Source organism: Centruroides vittatus, unplaced genomic scaffold (genome assembly GCF_030686945.1).
Source record: "Centruroides vittatus isolate TY-2023 unplaced genomic scaffold, ASM3068694v2 scaffold_2569, whole genome shotgun sequence".
Classification (NCBI taxonomy): Eukaryota; Metazoa; Arthropoda; class Arachnida; order Scorpiones; family Buthidae; genus Centruroides; species Centruroides vittatus.
In genome coordinates, this window is record NW_027122690.1 from 653,118 (window position 1) to 678,366 (window position 25,249).

General features: G+C 29.0%; 1 protein-coding gene across 1 annotated transcript in view; it reads left to right on the top strand.

Annotated features, from left to right (window-relative positions):
• The window catches only part of Top3alpha (topoisomerase 3-alpha), a 64,180-nt gene extending 39,135 nt beyond the window's left edge, over positions 1-25,045 (top strand). Inside the window, exons 25-30 of the mRNA XM_067285449.1 lie at positions 1,924-2,075; positions 11,436-11,538; positions 11,721-11,783; positions 24,404-24,537; positions 24,654-24,734; positions 24,819-25,045. Coding sequence (XP_067141550.1) covers positions 1,924-2,075; positions 11,436-11,538; positions 11,721-11,783; positions 24,404-24,537; positions 24,654-24,734; positions 24,819-24,853 — 568 coding nt within the window. The 3' untranslated portion in view covers positions 24,854-25,045. The remainder of the gene's footprint in view (positions 1-1,923; positions 2,076-11,435; positions 11,539-11,720; positions 11,784-24,403; positions 24,538-24,653; positions 24,735-24,818) is intronic.
• Positions 25,046-25,249: the final 204 nt, after the last annotated feature.

Below are 25,249 nucleotides of genomic sequence, written 5' to 3' on the forward strand. Positions count from 1 at the left end.
TGAGAAAATTAAAAACATTACTTTGATATTTTTGTTATTAATTTTACGGTTAATTCAAAGTTCAGTAAAAAAAAGCTGAGGTAAATTTTTAATAGAAAAAGTTTTATTTAAACTTATTTTACTATATTATTAATAAAGTATTATTGTAAATAAGAATTATTTGAATGATTGTACTTTTTTTTAATCGTTTTTATTTTAAGATTTTATTTATTTATCAATAATGTTTTTGTTTGTGCCTAATGGTTGTGGGTTTGTGCCTGATCAATAAGCTGACCAAATGTATCAGGTCAGTCCATAAGTCCATGCACATTTTTATGACCTTGAGAAAAATCTTGTTTTGCTGTTAAAAATGTCAGTCTAATGTGATAATTTTTACACTGAGGTGTTAAATTGGATGTCATTCATATAATACTGTTGTTGAATTGTGAACATTTTAGTTGTTTATTTTCGTTAAAATGGAAGTAACCCACAAATACAAAAGACATGTTTTATACTTTTTATTTTTAAGTGGTGAGAATGCTACAAATGCAGGCAAAAAAATAAATACTGTAAATAATCAAATCGTAATTAGTGCAAGGACTGCGCAGAAGTGGTTTGAAAGATTTAGAAACAATGATTTTAGTGTGGAGGATAAGGCTTGTACTGGAAGACCCATTGACTTTGATGGTGATGCTCTCTCTGCACTAGTTGAAGCAGAACCATCTTTAACAGTTGATGAAATTGTGGAATGTTTAAATTCATCCCATGGAACTGTTCATAGACACCTACAACAAATCGGAAAAGTTTCAAAGCTAGGAAAATGGATACCACACGAACTGTCAATAGCTAACCGACAACGTGTAAATATTTGCACGTCTCTTTTATGCCGTATTGCTTTAGAACCTTTGGTTACTGGAGACGAAAAATGGATCCTCTATAATAATGTGACGAGAAAAAGACAATGGATGGGTTGCGACAAGCAGCCAAAACCGACTGCAAAAGGTGGGTTGCATCCAAAAAAGACTCTTTTTTCTGTTTGGTGGGATATGTCAGGTGTTAGAACTTTGAGTTGTTAGAACCTAATCAAACAATTACAGCTCAAATGTATTGTGAGCAATTAGAGCATTTAAATGAAAAATTGAAAAAAAATCGACTGTTGTTAGTGAACAGAAAGCAGGTTCTCTTGCAGCATAACAATGCCAGACCACACGCTGCAAAAATAACTGTACAGAAACTTGATAGCTACAACTGGGAAATTTTACCTCATCCACCATATTTGCCAGATATTGCTCCCAGTGATTATCATTTTTTTTGCAGTTTGCAGAAGTTTTTAAGGGAAACTTTTGAGGATGAGAACAATGTAAAAAAGGCTATTTCTGAATATTTTGATTCAAAACCGAAATCATTTTACGAAGATGGGATTAAAAAGCTACTATCAAGGTGGCAAGAAATTGTACAAAATAATGGTGAATACATTATAGATTGAAATAAAATTTAATTAAAATTTTTTGCTGCTTTTTTTGTAGATAAAAATACGCATGAACTTATGGACTGACCTGATAGTTTTCCAGATTTGTTTCACATGTTTAGTATCTAAATAGGGACCAGTTTTTCATAGAAAGTGTTTCCAGGAGGCCTCCCCCATTGGCAATTAACCCATATGTCACATTGCCTTATCCTATTAATCCATACAATTCAATAATACTATTTTTTTAATATTTAATTTGTTTATATGTTTTTATCATACATGGCAATAAAAAACAAATGAAATCTATAAAAATGAAAAAAATTAAACTTTTAAACTGGAATATATATGGAAAATAAATTTTATTTCAGTTTATTTGATACAAATTAGAAAATTTTATATAACAGTTATTATTTATTTTTTATATTTGTTGATTATATCATTTTATTAATTTAAAATATTGCCTATCTTCTTTTTAGAACTGTAAATTCAATAGTATCATCAAGTCAGCAGTGTGTAAGAACTCATAATATTTCTGTACAGCCAAGTTTGGATGATGATATTGATGTAGTATGTCATTGTGGAGAGAGTGCTGTACTTCTAACTGTTAGAAAACCAGGGCCTAATGAAGGTATTCTTACTTAAAATTTTAATAGTTTATATAAAATTAATTTAATTTTTACTTAGGTGTATGCAGCTCTTTATTTCATTTCATTTATTTATCCATTTAGGATTACCCTTATCATTGGGGTGTTACAATAACAAAATAACATAATTTTCAATATGAAAATAGTATATTAAACATCTAGTTTAACAAAAAAAAAAAAAAACAATTAATAGAAAAACTAAGATTTAATGTAACATGATTGCATAAATATGTAATTTATGAAATTAACATATAAGTGGATCATTTTTAATGACAGTTTGGTATAATAAGAAACAGTTTTGTTAGATAAATTATCAGAAGTAAAAATAACAATTTTTCTCTATGAGATTTAAGATGTTTACTGTAAACAAAGAGGTACAACATTGAGTTTTCCATATCACTGCAGAATGAACAATGTTGATTCACAAACAAAATAGTCTGATATAAAAATCTCAACTGCAGCTTAATTAATTGTTTATAAAAGTGATGAGAGAGAATAATAACTTAGGTTATAGGATTTATAATGAGGTTTATTACTCACTGTGATGTCTTTGTATCAGTCACGATATTTAGAAGACTTCAAAGATAATAAATTATCGCTCTTGATTTCCCATCTTCTTATTATATATCTTAGATGAGAAGCAAATATATTTGCAGATTGAAAAATCACTTAAAGAAACAATTCCTCAAAAATATGTAAAATACTTCCATACATATAATATTTGATTTCTCAGTGACATTTCTCAGTGATCTTTTTATATCTATTAACAAAAATGTCTTCTAAAGGAGAAATGTGCCAAATATGAGTCCTGCATCAATTTTTCAAAAAATTTAAATAAAAGTTTCACAATTTTTATTGAAAAATATCATTTCTGAAATGTAGCCTGAGATCAATTTTTCTGTTTTAAAAAACCATCTTTATAAATTAGTTTTGAATCAATTCAATGTCCTTTGGGAACAATGGACCCCATATAAAATGATCCTAAAAGACTATCCTTATTATAATAGAATTGAATAACTCAAAATAAATTTTTGGTAAGAACATTTCAACTTTAGTGATCCAACTTAGTAACTCAAAAGTTATTTCCCTTATTTTATGTTTGAAAAATTTAAAATGTTTGGTATAAGAATTGCTATAGGACATAACCACTCCAAGGTATTTCTATTCATTTACTACCATAATCTTAGTTTCTTTTATGTCCCATTTAGCAGATCTTTATAATTTTATTCCTTTTTGAAACACTGCTACTATTCATTTGTCACAATTAATTTTAATTTTATTTTGATCACAATAGCTAACAAAAACATTGATTGGACTGCAATTTTCAAATTGTAGACCTCTAGATTCCCACTATCGTCTTCCTGTTCTTCCTTAATCTTGAGAACAGATTCGATAGATGAAAATTGAAACCAAATGTGGGTAGCCGGAGGCAAGGCAGATGTCTTGCCCCTTTCTCGGCAACAGGTTGGTGAAAACTGCCCACTTGTCAGTGGATGACTTGTTCCGTTTTATGATCCCGAGGGGTAGGGATCCTTTTTGTCAGGTCGAGGGAAGGAGAAGATAGGGGTCGTTGGTAAGGCATAGGCAATATATGAGTAAATGACACCATTTAACAAGAAAATCAAAAATTTATTGGATAACAACATATAGATGTTACAATAATGGACATTGAATATTTATTGAGATTCCCTAAATCTTGAGTACAAGTTAAAGGGGCCAAGAGAGAGTTTACACAATTTACTGTCATACCTCTTTGACAATTCGTTAAGATTCAAATTAATCCTTTCTTTTATACGGTGGCACTAATTAATAAAAATTGCGACTGAGATACATGGATCACTCAATAAAGAAAAATTTGGAGATACAGCGCTTTGGTAGAATCCTTAATGTCATTGATCAGATGTTTGGTGAGAGACTCCCCGGAGGGGGCGAATTGGTCTTATGTTGGTTCGGCCTGGGAAAATTAGTCAGGTGACTGACTGTTGACAAAACGAAGGTTACTTTAGCAGGTGTCATGTCATAGGTGTTCCTGGGACCAAAATAAAATAATGAAATTGGACAAGATTTGTAAACTTAGGTCTTGTAGTATGAGATTGACAAAGTTTGGACAGGTGAATGTTGACATTCTTAAAGGGAGGGTTATAAAATTTTGAGGGTTGTTATGGCTAACTTTTTCACAGTTGTTGATGAGAGAAATAATCTCTTTTTCTGGTGATGTTGTTTTAGAGATTGAGTTACGGCAGGAGTTACAATATTTCGAGAATTAGCAAAGAAAATTCTTATAAAGGTCCGTATCTCACACAAATATGGAAAAATTGGGCTGGAGGTTCTGATAAACTATATATGAATTTTTGGTCTGGACCAGAATTCATGTGATTTTTTAAATCAAAATATGATTAAAAATTGCATTGTGACAATGTCACAATAATTAATTTTTTTTAATGTTGTAAAATCAATGTTTTCTTCTGAAATTGCATTGAAAGAGTTGAGAAGAAAATAACAGGATTGCACTCATCTGCATAAATTACATAATCAAATTGTAGGTCACCAATCTGAATCAAATCATTTAGATTCAAAGTCTTTCACTTATATCATTTATATACATTAAAAAAAATACACTCAAGGGATCTCCTTGGGAGACCACAAGAGCTTTTGAACTCACTGGAATAATGATCTTTTTGATACATATCTCCATCATATTTGTGAAATTTTTAACTATTAATTTAATGAATTTGTTGTTTAATTTTAAACATAACATTTTCTAATTGAGGTGTCAATTGCAAAAAAAAAAAATTGGTACCAGATCAAAGGTCTTTGATAAATTGGTAAAAAAAAGCAAAAAGTCTCTGTCTTTTTTATAAGAAAAGATAATTGAATAAGATTATCAATTTTAGCTTCCCTACATTCTTTTTTATTTAAGAATGCGAATTGGTTTCTGTCTAGAATATCATGAATTTCTGAACCATTTAATCAAATGACTTTTCAACATAAGATTAAACAATTTCCTATACATCAATTGTATTGCAGTTGGATGATAGTTATACACATTTTTTTGTCAAACTGCTTATGAATTGTACGGAAACTATTTTTTCCAATTTCAAGGACTTTCTTCTGAAGATTACACTTTATTACAAATTTTTAATATTTCTTTTGAAAAACAGAGAAAGCTGTTACTTACAAAGTCATTTCTGGCAAAATACAATTCCAAACTCAGAATTGATTTAGTTCTTAATTGAATTAGAGCTTTATGAAGTTCAAAGATAGAAAGTTCATTCACCATCAAGAACATTATCTTCTGTATTAGGTGCCAGTTCATGATCTAAGTTGTTAAAACATTGATCATACAGACTGCAATTTTGACTGTGATTTTTGTATTGATCCACAGATCCTCTGAACCTGATAATGGAGTCATAAATGAATACATTTGTAAATGTAGATGTCACAAAGCATTGTAAACAAGAAAATAAAATGCTTTCAAAAGATATGTTTGTTACTGTTTAAATGCATTTTTGATATAGGGAGGAGCATTAAATTTTCAAGCTAACTTTCTTTTGGGTTTCTGACATCTAAAAATTGATTGTGCATTACATTTGATGGTGCTTTGAAATGAAAAAAGTATGCTATTTTTAAATAAGTTTTATCATTTTTATGATATTAGTAAAGTGAAAACCAAAATTATATCAGAAAAAGAATCTGGCACATTAAAAAAGACTTGGATTATTTAGAAGTTGTTAATTATAAGTAAAATATTTATAGTATTATTTTGATATTCTGCAATTTATATATAAAAAATTAAATTTAAATTTTAAGCAGTCTTGCCATTTCAATTTAGTATAAACTTATTACATTTTCAATCATTTTTTATTTGATTTAAAGATGTTATCTTAATGGATATATATCTTAATCCATTTGGTGATATAGAAAAAATAATATATTTTTAATAATAAATTATGATTAAATTTTTTGGAGGATATTGAAATGTTATTTAAAAGTGAAAGTTAATTATAACCATTAAAGTTAAAGATATTTAAATAGTTTTGCTGTTTTATTACTTATTAATAGTATTATTATATATATATATATAATAAATAGAATAAATATACTTAAAATGTTAAATAACCATTTTATATTTTATTTATTGTATAATTAACGAAGTTAGTTAAAAGATGTAATAGTTTGTAACTAATATTTAACCTTGTAAAGTTTGTGGTATATCTATTAGATACAGTAATAAAAAGAAAAAAACAGCTTTAAAATGTGTATTGGTTGTCAATACAGGTATACCTCAAGCTACGTCGCTCTTGAGTTACCTCATTCCCGATTATACGTCGTTTGTCAAAAAAGTGTATAGAAAAATAAAAATCAAGTTTAAGTCAGTTTATTCGACTTTAAATCCATCCACCATAAACATTGAAGACGTAATATCACTAGAAAAGCGTTGAAAGCACATAAAATCATATTAAAATATGTACATTTACAGTAAATGTTAATATAATCATCATAAATCCTAGAGAACGAACCATGAAAACATCTGTGTTTCTGTGTTGTCGTCTTATTTAGCGGTCTTTAAGTGCTCATTACTGGCGTTTCCTCCATTATTGGCGTTTAGTTACGACATAAGTTGAAACTACACAAGTAAATTCGACTTACATCGTTTTTTCGACTTACGTCGCCTCTCCTGGAACCAATTACCGACGTAAGACGAGGTATACCTGTAGTTTAAATAAAAAAATATTTATATAAAATTTTCTCAAAGTATGAGAAGAAATATTACTGTAATTTTTGCCTTATAAGATGTGCTATTATCTTGTACATATCACATTTTTCATGTCAGTTTTTTTGGGGAAAGAAAATATTCTCTACAGTATAAGATTGATTTGGCTTGTAAGACATTCTATTTACAGATAAATTTTAGATGCAAAACTGTGCATTTTATAAAGGGGAAAAATATGTAAGTTTTAACAGTTTTTAATAATAATAATTGTACCAGAATAAATTGGAATAAAACCTGCAAAAATTAATACGCTAACATAATATGTTAGCATATTAATTTTTTCATTATCAGAATTTTCTGCATGTTCTTCCATTATATCATTATTGTCTATATCATTTTCAGATTCAATCATCAAATTTTCAAATTCTAATTCAAGTAATGTCTATTGTGATTCTTCATCGTTCTTATTGTCAATTTGATATGCAATATTTTCTATTTCAAACAGAAAATGAAAAAAAAAAAGTCTAAAATAAAATGGTCTAATGGATTTTGGTATCTCTCTGGTACGGTTTAAGATAGCATTGAGAAAAACATGCAGTTTTTACCTAACAAAAAACTGATAAAGTAATGTTAGCTAATTAATGTTGCCAATCTCTTAAGAGTAGCTACTCAAAATTGCCAGATTCTAGTCTGTTTCAGAACAAAAATATTTAAAAAATTATTCTGAATTTATCTGTGAGGTTAGTCACAACCTCTGCCCTAGGGTTTCTCAAACGGGATTCCGGTTGTTTTTTTAACCCGGGAAATTTTTCTTATCCTGGGAAATCCCGCAAATTTCTTAAAAATTCACTTTTTTTCTTATTTTGTGTTAAGGTTGGGGAAGTTTTGCAAATAGAAAGTATAATTAACTCATAAACTGTCAGAATACATTTGTATTTATTAATTTTAAACCTACTTATTAGTTTTTTTGGTTAATGTTACCTTAGGTAGCCAAGATGGCGGCTCGTCTCTGAAACAGTGGGGACACACGTACTAATCTAACCTAACCTATTCTAATAAATTACCCCTATTCTAATATTTTGGTTGCTAATAATTATAGTAATTTATTAGAATAGGTTAGGTTAGGTTAGTACGTGCGTCCCCACTGTTTCAGAGACGAGACGCCATCTTGGCTACCTAAGGTAACATTAACCGTTTTTTTAATTTTTATTCGTTATGGCACGTCACAAATGGTCAATAATCAATACGTAGCTTATTTGTGGCAGGATTCAAAATTCTTTATCTGTAATATCTGTAGTAATTGTGCTTATGCTGTCTTAATTTTTAACCATGCCCAGTAACTTCAATGACTGCGTAACGCCAAGTTGTGCAAATTGGGCCAGGATACGAACAAGGTCTGCAAGTATGAAATTTTTTTTTCATAACCTGATTATTAAAGACAAACGAACTGCCGAATTATTGGGCTATGATGTTTCTATTAATGTAGTCGAGGTAGACAAATCAAGAATACTAGAGAACAAAAGAAGTACTACAATCTCGAAAATGAACTAGAAATCTTTCAGGATACAGATGAAAAACACATAATATTTCTCTTCTCTTAAATGCATTAAACATGATTCCAGTCACATCAATTGAATCGGAAAAGGCATTCTCGGTAGCAAGACTTTTCATTACTAAAATAAGAATTAGATTGAGTGATCGGAGTATTGACTATCTTTGCTTTTTAAATTCTTATAAGAATTTACAATATTTTGTATTATATTTTATTTAAAAAACGAAAATTGCCATCTAAGTTAGAAGTTTGATCTAAGTTCATTTTTTTAAAACTCAATTCAAAGAATTTTGTTGTTGTATGCAGTTTCCAGCAAGCTTTAATAATTTTTTTCTATTTGTGAAAATTTCTAGTAGTTCAAAGGAAATTTTTAATATATATCTTACACAGCGTTATTAATATGATTTTGGAGGTTGCGGAACGTATTAAATTAGTTTAAAAGACGAAAAATAATTATATCATTTGATTTCATAATAATTTGTATATGTTAAAAATAATTAATTTTGCCCGGGATTTCCCGGGATCCCGGGAAACAGTTCACTTTTATCCCGGAATCCCAGGACAAGCAAAAGACCGGGAAATGAGAAACCCTACTCTGCACAGTTAAAAAAAACTTTCTATATCAATCAGTTCTTTAATTTTATGTTTTCAATTTTTAAATATATATACAGGTATCCCTTTTGTACAGTACAACACAGTTTTGTTCTAACACAGTTCAAAAATTGGGGATATCCTCTGTACAAAATGACTTCTGGTTTCACTCTAACATGGTTTTGGAAATCCTTTGAACAAAATTTCACAATTTTTAACTGAATTTTGTTATTCAATATATATTTTTTTTTATTCAAGTAAGCATGCCTGTCATTTCAAATTTGCCCACGGATTTTAGAATATCGAAATTTTCAAATGCTTTTGTGCTTTTTGTCAGGTTTACGTTAATGAAAACTGATAGGACAAGGAAGAAAAAAAATTGTTTAGCAATTGTTAAGCAATTAAAATTGTTTAGCAATTGTTAAGCAATTAAAATTGTTTAGCAATGACGATGACACCTATTAACCAGGTGTCATCGTCATTGCTTTCAGACTTTAGCTGTTAAGACTGTCACCATGTTTTCTTTTTAAAAATTAATCTTTGTATTTAGTAAAGTTTATTTAAACATTTTTAGGTAAGTGTTATTAAACTGTTTATAACTGTAGGTAAGCAGTTATTCATAAAATTATGAATGAAATACAGTGTTATCTCTGTACTCAAACTATGGTGATCAGTCAAAAATGAATCCCCCCAAGATATTTACATTTTTCGACTTGGGATCTTGAAACATCGAGATATGCAAAACAACTCTGGTTTTTTTTGTATGTATGGATGTTAGTGTGTGTGGGGAGGGACTAATTTTGTTCACTCTCTTTGAAGCTTAAGCTTAATAACTCCTGTGCTTTTTATTGAAAATTTCTGAAATTTTGCAGTGAGATTTGTGTATTAGAGGGATTAATGCTATTAAATTTTGGTGGTTATAGGTCGACGGGGCAAGGAGATAAAGGGGGATTCATTTCACATCTCAAGTAGGATCTGACTTAATGACAATTTTATTCATTACTAGCATTTACAATTTTTTTATAAAACCCATCCCTACCCTGAAAATTAAGCTTTTTGGCAAACCATTTTATAATAATTAAAAAATATAAAAAGTTTTTTTAACAAAATAGCATAACAGATGGCACCACCAAAATTTTAAATGTGTTGCCAAGAAAGTTAAACAACTCGTTGCTGGTTTTCTTGGTTAACTTATATATATATATATATATATATATATATATATTAATATACAAACAAAATTTATAAAGTAGTAATAGTCTCTTTAATCCGAAAAATTGACGGTAGACTGCCTCACAGCTTCGGATTAAAGAGACTATTACTAGATCAACATAGAATACAGCTACCATAGAAAATTTAATAAAAATTTATAAAAATAATAATAGACCACTGAAGATGCATTTATTTGTTAAAACATTATGCTTAATATTTGACATATGGAATAAAAGAATTAGTTTATATATATATATATCTACATAAACATGTTTTTAAATGAGTGTTTCATTGGTACTCTAATTGGTACAGATAATGCCATTGAAATACTTGTAATATTAAATATAAGAGTGTATTGATTTTTCATATATTTCATAAGGCTTAGTAGAGGAAAACCATCAATAAATCAGCGAACAAACAAACAGTTTAGCAAAGTGAGCCTTACTACACTGAAATTAGAACAATTTCTGTCTATCTGAATTCACATTTTATTATTCAGGTAGACTTGGAAGCTTAAGACAATTTTGTATGGCATCAGCAGGATGAAAAGGTATATTACTACTATTATTTAGAGAAAAACTATACTTTATTTAACACAGCTGATTGTATCAATAAGAGTAGAGGATGCTGAAGTCCAAATTCGAATCCTGTAATAGTGCATGTAGAACAGATCTAAAAAAATAGAGAAAAATTCTTTGGAATAATATTTCTGAAGGATATCTCGGAAATATTATTCCATTAACGACTTTAGAAATATTATTATTAAAAGTAAATCTGATATTAAATGCAAATCCAAGTGCAGATACAATTTGAACAAATTTAAATCATGGCCACATTTCATTTCACAGTAAGACATAGTAAAATGACTATGATTCAATGACATTGTGCACATAGCAAGCAGCAAACAGCAAGCATCTTTTTATTATTTTTTGTCAAATTATGATGTGTCAAGAGGACTATTAATAGAACAAATCTGTAAGATATGCATTAATGCAAAATAATTGCTGTTAATTAATTGGATATTTTCTGCATAAGTAGACAATAAATTATAAATCAAAGGATTAATGTAAATAGAAAAAGGAGAATACTCAAATTAGAATCTTGAGGAGTTCGTCGTAGTAGGGAGAAAATCGGCGAAAATGCAATCATTGATTTTAACTTGTGTTGTCTGTGCTAACAAATAATTATTTCAAAAGAAGAAGAGGAAAATCAATAGAATTTAATTTCTAGATAATAAGAAATGTCTTAATTTTTTATTTGATCTTATTTTATTAGGAAGAAAATTTTACAAATGTCCAAAACAGTCTCCCGACAAATGCAATTTCTTCTTATGGAGTGAAAGCCGAAGTACACATTCTTCGAATACAAATGATAACAGGTTAATTTAATTTAATAATGAAAATGGAAAATTTTGTTGTAACAATAAATTATAATAATTAATTTTTGAATAGTTTTTAATATGTTTAATGTTATTAAAATAATTCAGTTCTAAAGCTCTGTTATTTGATTTTACTATTCATTTATTGTACATTGACTAACAAAAGAAATTTCTTTTATTAGATTTCCATCAGTTACTGAAAATGACACCAATGTAATGTGTAAATGTCCAGCCAGAGCAAGACGGTATGTACGGTTCTTTCAATTTGTTTTGATATTAAAATTGAAAATATTAAATTTTCTTCTTATATATCTATGGAAAAACTGTTTAGTTTATATAATAATATGTATTTTTAAGTAAAGAATTTAACATATTTGTTGAACAGATTTTTTGATTTTTTTTTTCATCTTTTAATGAGATGTTAATTAAATATATAATGAAATATTGCGTTAAAAAAAAATTGGTTTGGAATCAAATACGAGATGGGTTAGGCGCTAGTCCATAAATTATGTCCGGATTTTTCTTGAAATGTTTATTCCCCTCTCCCAGTTGTCCCAATTTGTCCATGTTTCCGTAACCTCTGCCCATCTTCGGATGTCGAACAAAACTCAACAACCCCCCTTAAAACCTTTATCACTTTATGAATGATAGATACTATAAGTAGAAACAAAACATACCAGACATTTTGAAATAAATATAATAAAATGCATAAACTGTATAAAATTTAATGAAATGAATGGACATCCACTGATGCTCAATCCCATCTCTCCTCCTTGTCCAACTTGTCATAACTCCCTCCTCCCTTTCAGCGTGGACATCATTTATGGACAGCCCCTTACATGATATGGTAGTTTACTAGCCAATTTTACAATTTATTACAAAATACTTCAATAGTTTTTTTCTTCGTCCAAAGTTACCAAGCTTTATAAAATATAAAAACAAAGTATTTATAAAATATGACATTTTTTTGCATGTTTTAGATCTTTTGCTGTTGAGTTATTTTTTCCAAATTCATCAGATGTATAAATATGCCACATGTTTAGTTTTCTCGCATTCATTTTCTGTGCATTAATTTGTGCTTTAATTAATGATATTCATTTTTGTTTTCTATTGGATTGAATAGATTTTTACTCTGTTAAAGTCATTATTGCTTAAATATAGGTGGTTGAATGCGTATCTTTGAAGTTTGTAAGTTTCCCATACTTCCTCTTCTTTCCAGAGAACCACTCAAAAGCTTTCTGTTAATTTTATCATATGTGTTGTATATAATGAGAAAAAGCTGTTTCTCAAATCCACATTATTGGAATTTATATTATCGATTTAAAAATTTCCATTTTAATATTTTATTTTTTTCCATTTCATCTTAATTTATAATTATGTCTAGATCTACATTAAATTATTAGTGAAAGTGAAGAAGAAAAAGGAAAAAAATAGAATGTTTGTGATGGTACTTTTTAAATTACATAATAAGTGCAATGTTTTCAATTATACTCTGCAGGGATAAAGGTTATACTGGGATAAAGGGACACTGATACGAATTATGAAAATGTTTTATTTCAATTTTAATGTTTTTTTTAAACTTGAAGGTTATATATAAACTGTATTTTTTATATTCAAATCATCATTATTTTTCCACTTCCACTAGAAAATTGGACAGTTATATACACAAGCTCTTACATTTAAAACAATAACTTGTTTACAGTTTTAGTAGTAGTGTTACAAAATAACAAAAGAAAAAAATTAAATACAGTAAGATGAATTATACAAAGCATACAATATGAAGTTATTCAGTATATTGGCACACAAATATGTCCTTTAAGGGCTTCAGAAAAGATTGTGATAGTCGATGAATATGTCTACAATGCAAAAAGGATTTTATAGGGAAAAAGCTTTCATTGAAGCAATTTGAAGATGATGATGAACTGAAAATTGACATTACTAAATGGTTTAAGACAGGTTGGCAACCTATGGCATGTGTGCCAAACGTGGCACGCAGGACGATTTTCAGTGGCACTCTGATTGAATAGAAATGTAGTAAAAAATTATATTTTAATTATTAAATTACACATTTAAATGAAAGTCATAGTTCAGCAAAGGCGATGGTACTTTAAAAACGAATCTCATTTGTATATTTCTATTACAGCGCATTCATTTACACTCTGTGTCTTCATCTGTGTTATGCAAGCACTTCACATATAAGAACATAATTCAATTAACAACTTAACTTCAAAATTATACATTTTTGAAGTTCATTATAACTGGACTAATTTTGATAATATATATAATAAACTTGGTACAATCATGTCGGCACTCGGAACAACAATGTAACTGACGTTCGGCACAACATTGCCGAAAGGTTGCCGACCCCTTGTTTAAGATATTGGCAACAGACTTCTTTGACAATGGAATAAGGAAATTGGTGACACAATGTCAAAAATGTGTAGAAGTCAATAGTAGCTATGAAGAAAAATAATAGAAATATGTACATCCCTTTTGGCTATTTTTATATTTTTTTTCTTATTTACGAATGAACCTTACTTTAAAAACACACCGTGTACTTGATAGTTTTCTCAGAATAGAGAGTTTAAAATATTTTTGATGTAATGACATTATAAATGTTTTAAATTAAAGTTTGTCTTTGTAAACTATAAATAATGGAGATAAACATTTCATATGCCCTCCATTTGTCAACCTTGTATAAAATTCCGGTAGTGTTAACCAGTCTGTTTTATCTTTTATTTCATCAATTAAAAAGTCAGTGTTTTATTTGGCATTCAGAGGTTAGTTCAATGTAAGTGGAAAGGTTAATTTTATGAATTTAGCAATGAATATTTAAAAATAAATAAAACATCTTAATCAATTGAAGAAATCTTATTTATTAATATGTGAATATTTTCAAAACCTTTAAGCTTTGAAAATACCTTAGTACTGTATAAAAAAATATATTAAATAATACTTCCTAAAATACCTTAGTATTAAAATGTTTTCAGACAATTTAGATGTCTTTAAAATGGTTGTATAGGCACTATATTCAGTAATAGAGAAGTCTATAAAATATATATCATATAATAAAAACAGATGAATTAAATTATTAAATGCTTCAAATATGGAATGATTGATAGCTTGTGACATTATTAGCATAAACAAATCCGAAATATGGTGTGAGAATGCAAATAATAAATATAGGGTTTGTCTGTATTTTCAAGTTGAAACTAATTAAAGTCATTATTTCTGTATAGAATGTTGGGTACTCGTATCCATGGGTCAGAATATTGCAATTTCTGTTACTTATTTATCATCACAAATTGTTATAATGTAGATTGGTAAATGATTGCTATTGTGTCAGTTATAAATAGTATATCATTCTAATAGAATACTGATTGATGGCAGAACAATAGTTGTTTCTTCTCATCCTATTTGGGTATCCTTATTTCGCGTCTCCTCAGTAGTATTTTAGTTTTTCTAGTTTTACTAACATCTAATTTATATTCTTGAGTTATTGCTTCCAGATTTTGCTACTTATGTAAAAATTTAACTTATCTTGTAATCTATAATTTAACTAAAATGTTTTAATGATTTAAATAATCTGTTAAATAATATTACAGTGATTTAGATACTCTCAAGATAAATTAATTCAGCAAGACAGGAAATATAAAATGTTTCTAGATAATTTATGAGTTGTATCTTCTAATTCTGCCTTTAACAAACATATTAAACGCATTGATATCTTTTTCTCATAAACTGCTTATTAAAATATAAGAATAAGAATGTCCTTTAATAATTGGAAAAATTACATAAATGTTTATCTTTGTAATAACGTATTTAATCAACCCAATAATTAATTTAAATATCAAGCGAACAACCAAATTCTTTATTGGACTACATAAGACTAATTAATTACTAAGTAATTTGGCTAGAGATAGGTTGTTAAGCTGCCATCTCATGTTAAATTTAATTATTAGAAATAAATTAATTTAGAATATCCTGGAATTGAAGATCGAAGGGTACCGTAACTAGCAGTGTCTACCTGGTAAGCAGAAGTTGTGGATTTGAGTCCCTCTCTGGGCCAATCTTTTCTTCTAGAATATTCTAAATTAATTATAAATACAGTCAAACCTGTTTTTATGCGCTCTTTTTATGCGCGATTTTTATTTGTGCGATTTTTTTAATGCGAATTTTTAATTTGTGCGGTATAGTTGGCGACTAGTCTCGTGCGATTCGTCATGTCTTACGTTGACTTATTATAGCTAAATAAACTTATTATAGCATAAATACACTTATTATAGTAATATTATTGCATGAATATGCGAAAAATGAAATAATTTACTTTTTAAGTCAACAAAACACCACCTGGACAAAAATATGTAAAACAGACGATAGACCAGACGATGCAGTCAAGTGCTGACATCTGTTGTCAATAAATTCTATTTCGTACGGTTTTGAGTTATTTTCTATGTGAGACTTTTTTTATGCGGTCCCTGTTGATTGCATAAAAAAAATATTTTTTAATTGTGTTGCGAAAACTATTATTTACAGCCATTCGTGAAGTTTCGTGAGATTTTTTTAATGCGTTTTTTTTAATGCGGTCCCTATCCCCCGCATAAAAACAGGTTTGACTGTATTTCTAATTAGTAAATTTAACATAAGATGGTGGCTTAACCACCTACTTCTAGCCAAACTACTTAATTAATTAGCTTAAGTAGCGTGATAAAGAGTTTGGGTGTCTGTTTATCATGTTTAATAAATATATATTTATGGAAAATTATCTTTATGTGTTAATTATAATTTATTTAAAAGTTTTTGTCACCAGGAGACTATAAACTTTTGCAATTTGACATAATCAAATAGGTTTAAAATTAAAGATTGATGATTTCACTGCTTTTACTATGTTCTTAAGTAAGACAAAATCAGAAAACAATAGCTGCATGGGTAACCTTGAAATGTTTTATAGTTTTATCTTTGCAAATAATGTTTAAAGAAATAATACAATTAAATTCAATAATAATCATATATTTTATTTAAATTCTTATAAACAAAGCTTGATCAATTTTAAACTGTAAATAATGAATATAAATGATTTTGCCTTTATATTTTTAAAGCACGGTAAAACCTCTTCAGATGGTCATCTTTAAGCCAACTATCTCTTTACACAATCAGATTTTCCTAGAACTAAATTTTTATTCCACAAGACTTATTGTTTTTAATTCTTTTGAAATCAACCGCCTCTTTACCTGACCAATGACCAATCACCTGGATTTATAGCAGTTTTGTGTAAAATACCCTCTTTCAGGTGACAAGTTTCATTATCCCAGGATAAAATCAAAACCATGAACATATATAATATACAATGTTGAACATGTTACACTGTTGCATTAGATATAAAAGTGCATCTCAATTTTTTTTTCAACTTAAATGTCTTCATTTTTTCCTATTTGGTCCTATTTACGGAGAAGATACATATTTCCTGTTAATATCCTCAGCAAGTTGCTTTATTCTTATGTTCTATTTATTCTTATTATAAGAAAACCAATTAATCTAATCTTTCTGTTAATAGGGATAGATAAAATGGTAATCAACGAGCAATTATTTATTGTAACATCATCACAATGCTGAGTTGCAATTTTTAATTTATTTAATTTAAAATATATGCTCTCCACCTCAAATTAGTAGTGTCTTGCCCCTGTACATCATGTTTTTCCTGTTAGCAATAGAGTCATGCTGGTAATCTATCTAACTCCTTTCAGGGGAAAATTTTTGAATTGAAATAATGTGACTTCTGATTTGCATTGGAAGTTTGTATATTGGAAGTATGTTTGTATTGGAAGTATGGAAAGATTAGAGACAGGAGGCCCCAATTAACTAATTGGGGCTCTAATCTTTCCATACCTGGTTTTGGCATTCATCTATCTTATTCCATTCTCATGATTAAGGAAGGACGGACAGATGGACGACAGTGAAAAATTATAGGTCTACGATTTTTTTTCAAATTTTAGCTAAATAACAACAGATTTGGGTGAGATTTGGATGGTTTTTGGAATCCATTTGGCCTGACAGACGGATCTGTTTGACCAAATAGAAAAGAAATATTGAATGCAGTGTCTTATGAATAAAGTTAAAACAGAAAATGCAAATATCCACTTTAGATTACTTTAAAGCAAACATTTAAGACCTATATGTGCTGCATTTTCATGTACAATATACAGAATTACATGTGATGTGTTAATAAATAAATTTTCTTGCAGTATAGTGTTAATCAATACATAGTGTTTTTAAAATAAATTTTGCTGTATTGTCTACATAGTAGTTTGTGTAATGTTACACTAGAATACTATATATACTATGTAGTGCTGTTGTACGACAGTACCATAAACTGTACTTTGTATCCATTGAATTTTTGTCATCCCTTTAACAAGACCACCCTCCTTAAGATGTGTAGTTCTAAGTTTTGAAGGTGGTCATCTTAAAGAGATTGTTTTTTTAATAAATTGTATTAGGTACAGTCAAAACGTTCTGGGACTGGTCCAATAAAAACTGGCTGATGTACATGTTAATTTATTGAGAGTTGTCGCCTTGAAATAAGTTATTTCTGAAGCTTCTTCCTGTTATCGAAACCTTCCTGAAACTCTCATTTTGGTGTGACATTGTTAAAGCACTTGCTGCAATTCTGTTTGAATGTCATCAATGTTCTCAAATTGCTGTCCTGTTAGCTCTTTTTTAGCAGTGGAAATAGAAAAAAATCACACGATGCTAAGTCTGGTGAATAAGGAGGGTGGGATACCACTGTTATTTTATTTTTGGCAAGAAACTCTTGAATAGAGATAGCTGTGTGAGCGAGAATGTCATCATGATAAAACAACCAGTTTTGAGCTTTCCAAAGATCTTTTTTATCTGACATTTTCACACAGGAACCTCAAAAATATCCATATAAAAATTTCGATGCATGGTTTGGCCTTGTGGAACAAATTCTCAAAGAATAATTTCCTCCTAATTTCCCAAAAAAACAATGAGCATGCTCTTGAGATTGCATCACACTCAGTATTTATTCTTTGGTCTGGGTGAGCCATGATTTTTCTACTGTGTCTATTGCTGTTTGGTGTCAGGGTCATAACTGTAAATCCATGTTTCATCTTTTGTAATCACTTTCTTTTCTGTTACAATTTTGCCAAGTTTGAAACATGGATCTATTCTAAATAGCAAGAAACAAAAACTACATACAATAATGACACAAAATTTGCTGGGAAGCTAAACAACTATGCCTATCAGGCATCCTAGTTCACGCAAGTTTGGCATGTGGCCGATTGTAGTGCCATGTCACTAGTCCCACAAGTTTTCGAATGCACCTCATAACTTTTAAAGATAAGCTAATAGCTAATTTCCATGAGAAATTTGTTTTTGCTGGCTAATAAAACATATTTATTAGCTTAGATATTCTACTTATTATTCACTATTTAAAGTGTCATTCTCAAATAGTTAATTCTCATTTTATTAATAGCTATAGCTATTCTGTATTCACATGTAGAATTTTATACTGTTTATTTTATAATAATATGAAAAACTTTACCGTTAGGTTAAATCTACCATTTTCCAAATCCAAATTTTCATTCTTTTCTAATATTTAGGATTTTTAAGAGAAAATCACAACAAATTCATAATTTTTGCAGCTGAAAATGTTTACTTTAACTGTTAGAATTGACAAAGCAGCATATTGCCATGTAGCAGCTCATAACTTTCTCCACCAAAATCTTCCTTCCTTGTAATGATAGTTTCATGCATTGATAGATTAACAAGACACATCTTTGTAAGTGCACCTAAATAAATATTAAGGTAACAATATATATATATATATTATCATCAGAAAGGAAATCAATAATACAATGTTATTATGGCACTGTATGGAATGAAATGGTATAGAAGAAAGTAACAACCCATGTTTACATGAATCCAAAAATATTTTGTGTTAACAGACTCATCATTTTAATTTTGTAGCAATGACAACATAGACACAGTAAATTTCAGAGCCATCCGGTTTCCGGTTCGTCAAAAAGAACACCTTATGATTCCTTGAACATAAATTAAGTCTATTTATTTAACACTATTTACAGGGATACACAGCAATATATCTTGTTCCTCCAACCTACAAGGTCTTAGTCCAGACTTGCTTCTCACTAAACAGTCTTAGGCTAGGCTCATTTCTCCCAACAGTCATGTTGCCTTATATCTAAGTTCTAGATCCACTGGCCGACCAATTAGGAGCTGAGCTGAGCTTTCTATGGGGTCTGCCTTAGTTGGCATACCTGTCTTGACTTGTCCAGGATGACGCCAACCGTCCCTTCCCTGAAAATGTGCTCCAACATGTGAAAATTTGACTCAGGTTGTCACTACTCGAAACCTCCTTGACAGACACAATATGGCATTGTAACCATAAAATTTTGACATGCATTGAGTAGAATTTTGACCCACTCATCCTGAAGAATGATGATCAGTTGCTCTTTCTTGTGAGATTTCTGTTTTCCAAATAGCTTTTTCAAATGTAATCACAAGTCTTCAATTTTGTTGAGATCTGATGAATTTTTGGTACTCAGTCTAACAAGAGACATTCCTTTGTTGCATTAACCATACACGTGGTCTAGCAAGATATTGTTGAAATATCCTACTTATCCAGCCCCTTGAGGCTGCAAATGCAAAAGAGAAGGCAACATATGTTGTTGTAGTATCATATCATATTGCATATAGTTAAAATTGTGGCATTTTCTCTGAGATGTCCTGTTTGCAAAGTCTGTACTGTGTGAAATTTATTGTCTCAGGGTTCAATGAATGTTTACAAAAATTGTTTATATTTAAATATTATTGTGAATTGTATTATAAATTCAATTATACAGTTTTTCAAGAGTTGTGACATTTTGAGATGTTTGTAATTTTATCAATTAGAATTTAATTTCATAAATAAGGGCCAAATTTATATGCATTTATTATTGCAATATACATGCATACATAATTTTTGTAAATGTCGTATATATGCACTACTATATTCATGTTAAAATGCCTGAAATATACATTATGCATATTAAAAGCACTAGTAATATACACTAAAATTTTAGTTGAAATGCATACATTTTACTTCTGTCTGCGAGCAAATCTTACTAATGTCTATTGTATCACACTTTTTAGGTGGATGGAATAAACATGGGGCAATGAGAAATGAAGTAAATGCTCTTTATTGAGTTACTAACTAATTATAGATTTAGTGTTGAAGTTGACTGTAATATTTTGTTCCTAACTGATATTATAAACACTACTAAAGTTAGTTTCAATGTAACTAGAATTTACCTGTGATCAATTGTTGTTTTGGTTCATTTTGAAGCTTCATGTTGTGCTGATGTAAGGACATTTCAATACTTGAAACTGTTTTTTAGCAAGAAATGATTTATAGCATATATTAAATAAAGAATTTATCCATCTGTTAAATATCTGAAATCCAAACTCTTGTCCATAATTTCTTAACAATTTCGACATTAATTTTTGCCATTTTATCCATATTGTTGGTCAAACCAAAGTTGATATATCAGAATCTTTTCTGCATGTACTCCATAACACAGAAGTTTTATCATCTTTTATCTAAATTGGTTATATCTAAATTTAAATACATCTGGAAGTGAAGGTTTGCTCAGGGTACAGATGGTGTAATTGGCAAGCACACTGCACGGTAAGCAGTAAGTGGAGGTTGCAGGTTCAAGTCTGGGATAGTTCTTTTTTTCCAGGATGTTCTAAATTATTTAATAAATTATTAAATTATTATAATTATTAATTTAGATAAGAGATGGTGCATAGCGAGTCTACCTCTAGTTTCTGATTATTAATTGTAGCATGATTATTAATTGTAGCATAATAATAACCTGATTATGGCAATTGTTTGGCTTAGTATCAATACTAATTGCAATTGTTTGGCTTTAGGATGTTGAAATATAAATATGGTCAAATTGCAAAATATGCAATAAAAATTATAAAGATGTCTTTTACATGCATTTTTAAATATGCATTATTGGACAACCTTAATTTGATTTACTTGGACTCAATTCAACATCATAGCATTTAAGGAAAAATACATGCATATGCGTACAAATTCAGCACTTATTCAATATTCATAAATATACTTATTTACTCAAAATGTAGGTTTCATTTGACTTTGCATATCTGTCATTTTTCTCCTTGAATAATCAACAACTTCTATTCAATATTATAAACAGTGGCTCTAGGCATATCTGCTTGAACAGCTACCACCTGTTGTAGATTTTTTTTAACTTGAAATATGTTTATTTAAAACTTTATTTCTGTAATGTAATCCTGAAGCTAGAAAAAGTAGAAATAAGATCTGGAAATCTTGCTGACCAAATTACAAGAAAATAATAATAATTTGTAAATTGGAAAGAGTTTCTCTGCATTTAAAAATGCACAATACAACAAAAATCAAATAATGTATAATCTTATTGTAGCAATAGTTAAATGTTCTCACTGTATTATGTGTTTTCAATTATCTGATATCTTAATCGAAATGCCTATCAGTGCATATAAAATGTATAACACCATTGAGCACTGATTGTGTGCGGTACTTGACCAACAGACTTAGCAACATCGAGTTTTCTAACATGTCTAACACCTAAATAGCAGCCAGTTTCCCACAGAAAGTCCTCCTAGGAAGCATGTGTTGCCGTATCTCATCAAACTGAACTAAAGCTTAATTGAAATGTTAAAAATACTTATACAGGATGTCCATTTAAACATTTATCCAAGGACAAAATACTGTTTAGCATTGTGTAAATATATCTGTATGATGAGTGCTTGTGCCGGTGCTAAAATAACCGAAGGGAATCTAAGATGATTTAGCGTAACATATAAATGGTCTCTGACTGTAAAGGATAAAGAAATTGATATGAAAACATTAGCTTTATTTTGTTAGAGAACATGTTCAAAATGACTGCCTTTAGTGGAAATAGGGAGACGTAGATGGTTGAATGTGGCATTATGGATGGCATGTATCATTCTCGGTATCACTGTTTCACGAGCCTCTCGTACGAGTCCTTCCAGTTTGCCAACGTGACACGGTACTGCTGGGTGTGCATCATACAGCAATACTTTTAGATATCCTACAGGGAAAAATCCAGTGGAATCAAGTCTGAAGAATCTGATGTGTCCTTTTTGTCGGACAATTTCTTTTATTTTATTCCATTGTAACGACTTTTGTCGACAATATGTTCCATTTCATTTGAATATTAACATTCTTTTTTTTGTGTTCCATTGGTTATTCAGCATATTTCACCCAAGGAAGAACTATTTAACAGTTCAAAAACATTAGTGATAAACTGTATTATTCACAGTACACGTCGGTAACAGGTTCTGGATAAGGTGTTAATTTCTTTTATTTTATCGAATGCGTTTATCATCATCATCATTGTGGAATTTTTTAAATGAACAAGTCTGTTGCTACTGGATAGATATTTAAGTATTGATTATTTTATCACCGAAACAAGCACGCACCACACACACACACACATGAGCAATGCTGGAAAGACCACTTTTGCCCCTGGGCAGATGTGTAAGTGGACACCATGTATTTATATTGTTGCTTGATCTAAATTAATTTCCAGAGCAATAAAATATTTTACTGTTATATTATTTGACCATCTCACGTAACTGAAATAGTTATTTCTAGCGTAGATTATAATTTTTTATTTTAACGCACGGTCCTAAGACATACCACAGTGATGCGCAGAATTCGGAAAAGAATTTAACAGCGACATCACAATATTTAGGGGGAAAAGTAACTACTGTTGTTAAATTGGCATTAAATAAAGAGTAGTGGAATTTGAAAATGTAGTGACAACACAAACTAATTAAATTTAAAGAAATTAAATAGAAATTTTAAGAAATATTATTAATGCAAAAGATATGAATACTCAATAAAACGAATCTAAAAAAGGGGGGGCAGAAGTAATTTTGTTTAGTAAAATTTAGCATATTTTAAAATATTTCTGCATTCTTTTATTTTAAAAAAGGGCGCACAATTTTAAGAATTCCAAAAGACACTTTTTATCATTTTAATGGCTGAATGCTCTGGCTTATTTTTCTGTTTTATAATTTCGTTTAATCGAATTTTATTTTTGAATGCGACAAAAATAGAAAATTATGTGAAAATAAATGGGGTATAAATTTAATTTTGTAATAGAGTAAAGAATAATAATGTAATATAATTTTACCTTTTTGTTTATAATATGCTTCTTTATATTTATTTTAGAAAATAAATATTTTTATAATATAATAAAATAAAGATAAGAAATTAAAAAGTAATTATACGAGCTAAATAAAACAATTAAAATCTATATAAATTCCACAGAGTTGTACCGTTCAATGTTAATGATGATGTAAATTGAAAATATGTTAAACGAATACAGGAATCATTTAATTTTTCTTTTAAATATATGACTTACTTATAATTAAAATAATTGTAATAATTATAAATTATAATGATGATTCTATAAATATTAAGACTATCTTCAACTTTGTCTGCAAGTCTTTTTATTCTAATTTGATTGATCGAGTTTATAATAAACTGAATAAACTATTAACAAGTTTAATTTATTCTTCGATTATGCAAGAAAAGTTGTTATAAATGTAATATTTACAAGCCGAAAGAATTACTTTAATCTCGTAACCGCAAAACTTGTCAAAATATCGACTTCGTCCAATTTTGAACGAACTTAAAGTTTGTTTATTACGTCCCTCGGTGAAATTACAATATTATAATTAAAATTAATAGTGTCTTTTGGTGAAAATTTACTAATAAATTTAATAAACACGTTGCGTAATTTAGGTTAATTGTCCAGAAAGAAGGTCCAAATAAGGGTAGGCATTTTTACGCGTGTCCAAAATCTAGACAGAGCGGATGCGGTTTTTTCCAGTGGGCCGAAGAACCGTCGAGTCAGACCTCTCTCAATTTGTTCTTACGTAAATATATTTATTAAATTGCTCTTTATTAAATGTATAATAAAATATTTAAGGAAAGAAATGTTAATTAAATTTAATATTTTATCATTTTAACACATTATTGTTTTATATTATAGAAAATAATGGAGAATCGTCAAACGGTCGAGCTCCAGAAAAAGTAAAAAGGAAACGAAAGTGCAGCATATGCGGACAAGAGGGTAAAGTTTCGTCCCGCTCTCATCCCGTCATATCCGTATAAGAAATTCTAAGAAATTAATCATAATTTTGTTTAATTTTTTCAGGTCATACTAGGAGAAACTGTCCACAATTAAAATGAAGTTCGTAGAGTCGAGTCGAGCGATGTCTAGGTGATATCAATTGGTAGAAATAAAAATGTATAAATACGTAAATGAAAATATTTTATTAATACTGTTCTATAAGAATTATGCAGAGACATGTATTGATAAAAACATTTTTATATACATAATTGATATTATTTTTATAATTAAATAAATGTTTTTTTAATCAATTTTTTGAATATTTTTGTTTTACGTATCCATATTATTGTAAATTATCAAACTTTACAGTTTTTATATCCAAGTATAAAGAAACAGTAATTTAAAATTTACGATCAGTCATCTTTAATTTTACTTAATATTTATTTAATTTCACAATAAATTATATCATGTCACGTTCCATTTGATTAGTTTTATCATTCATTAAATACGCAATG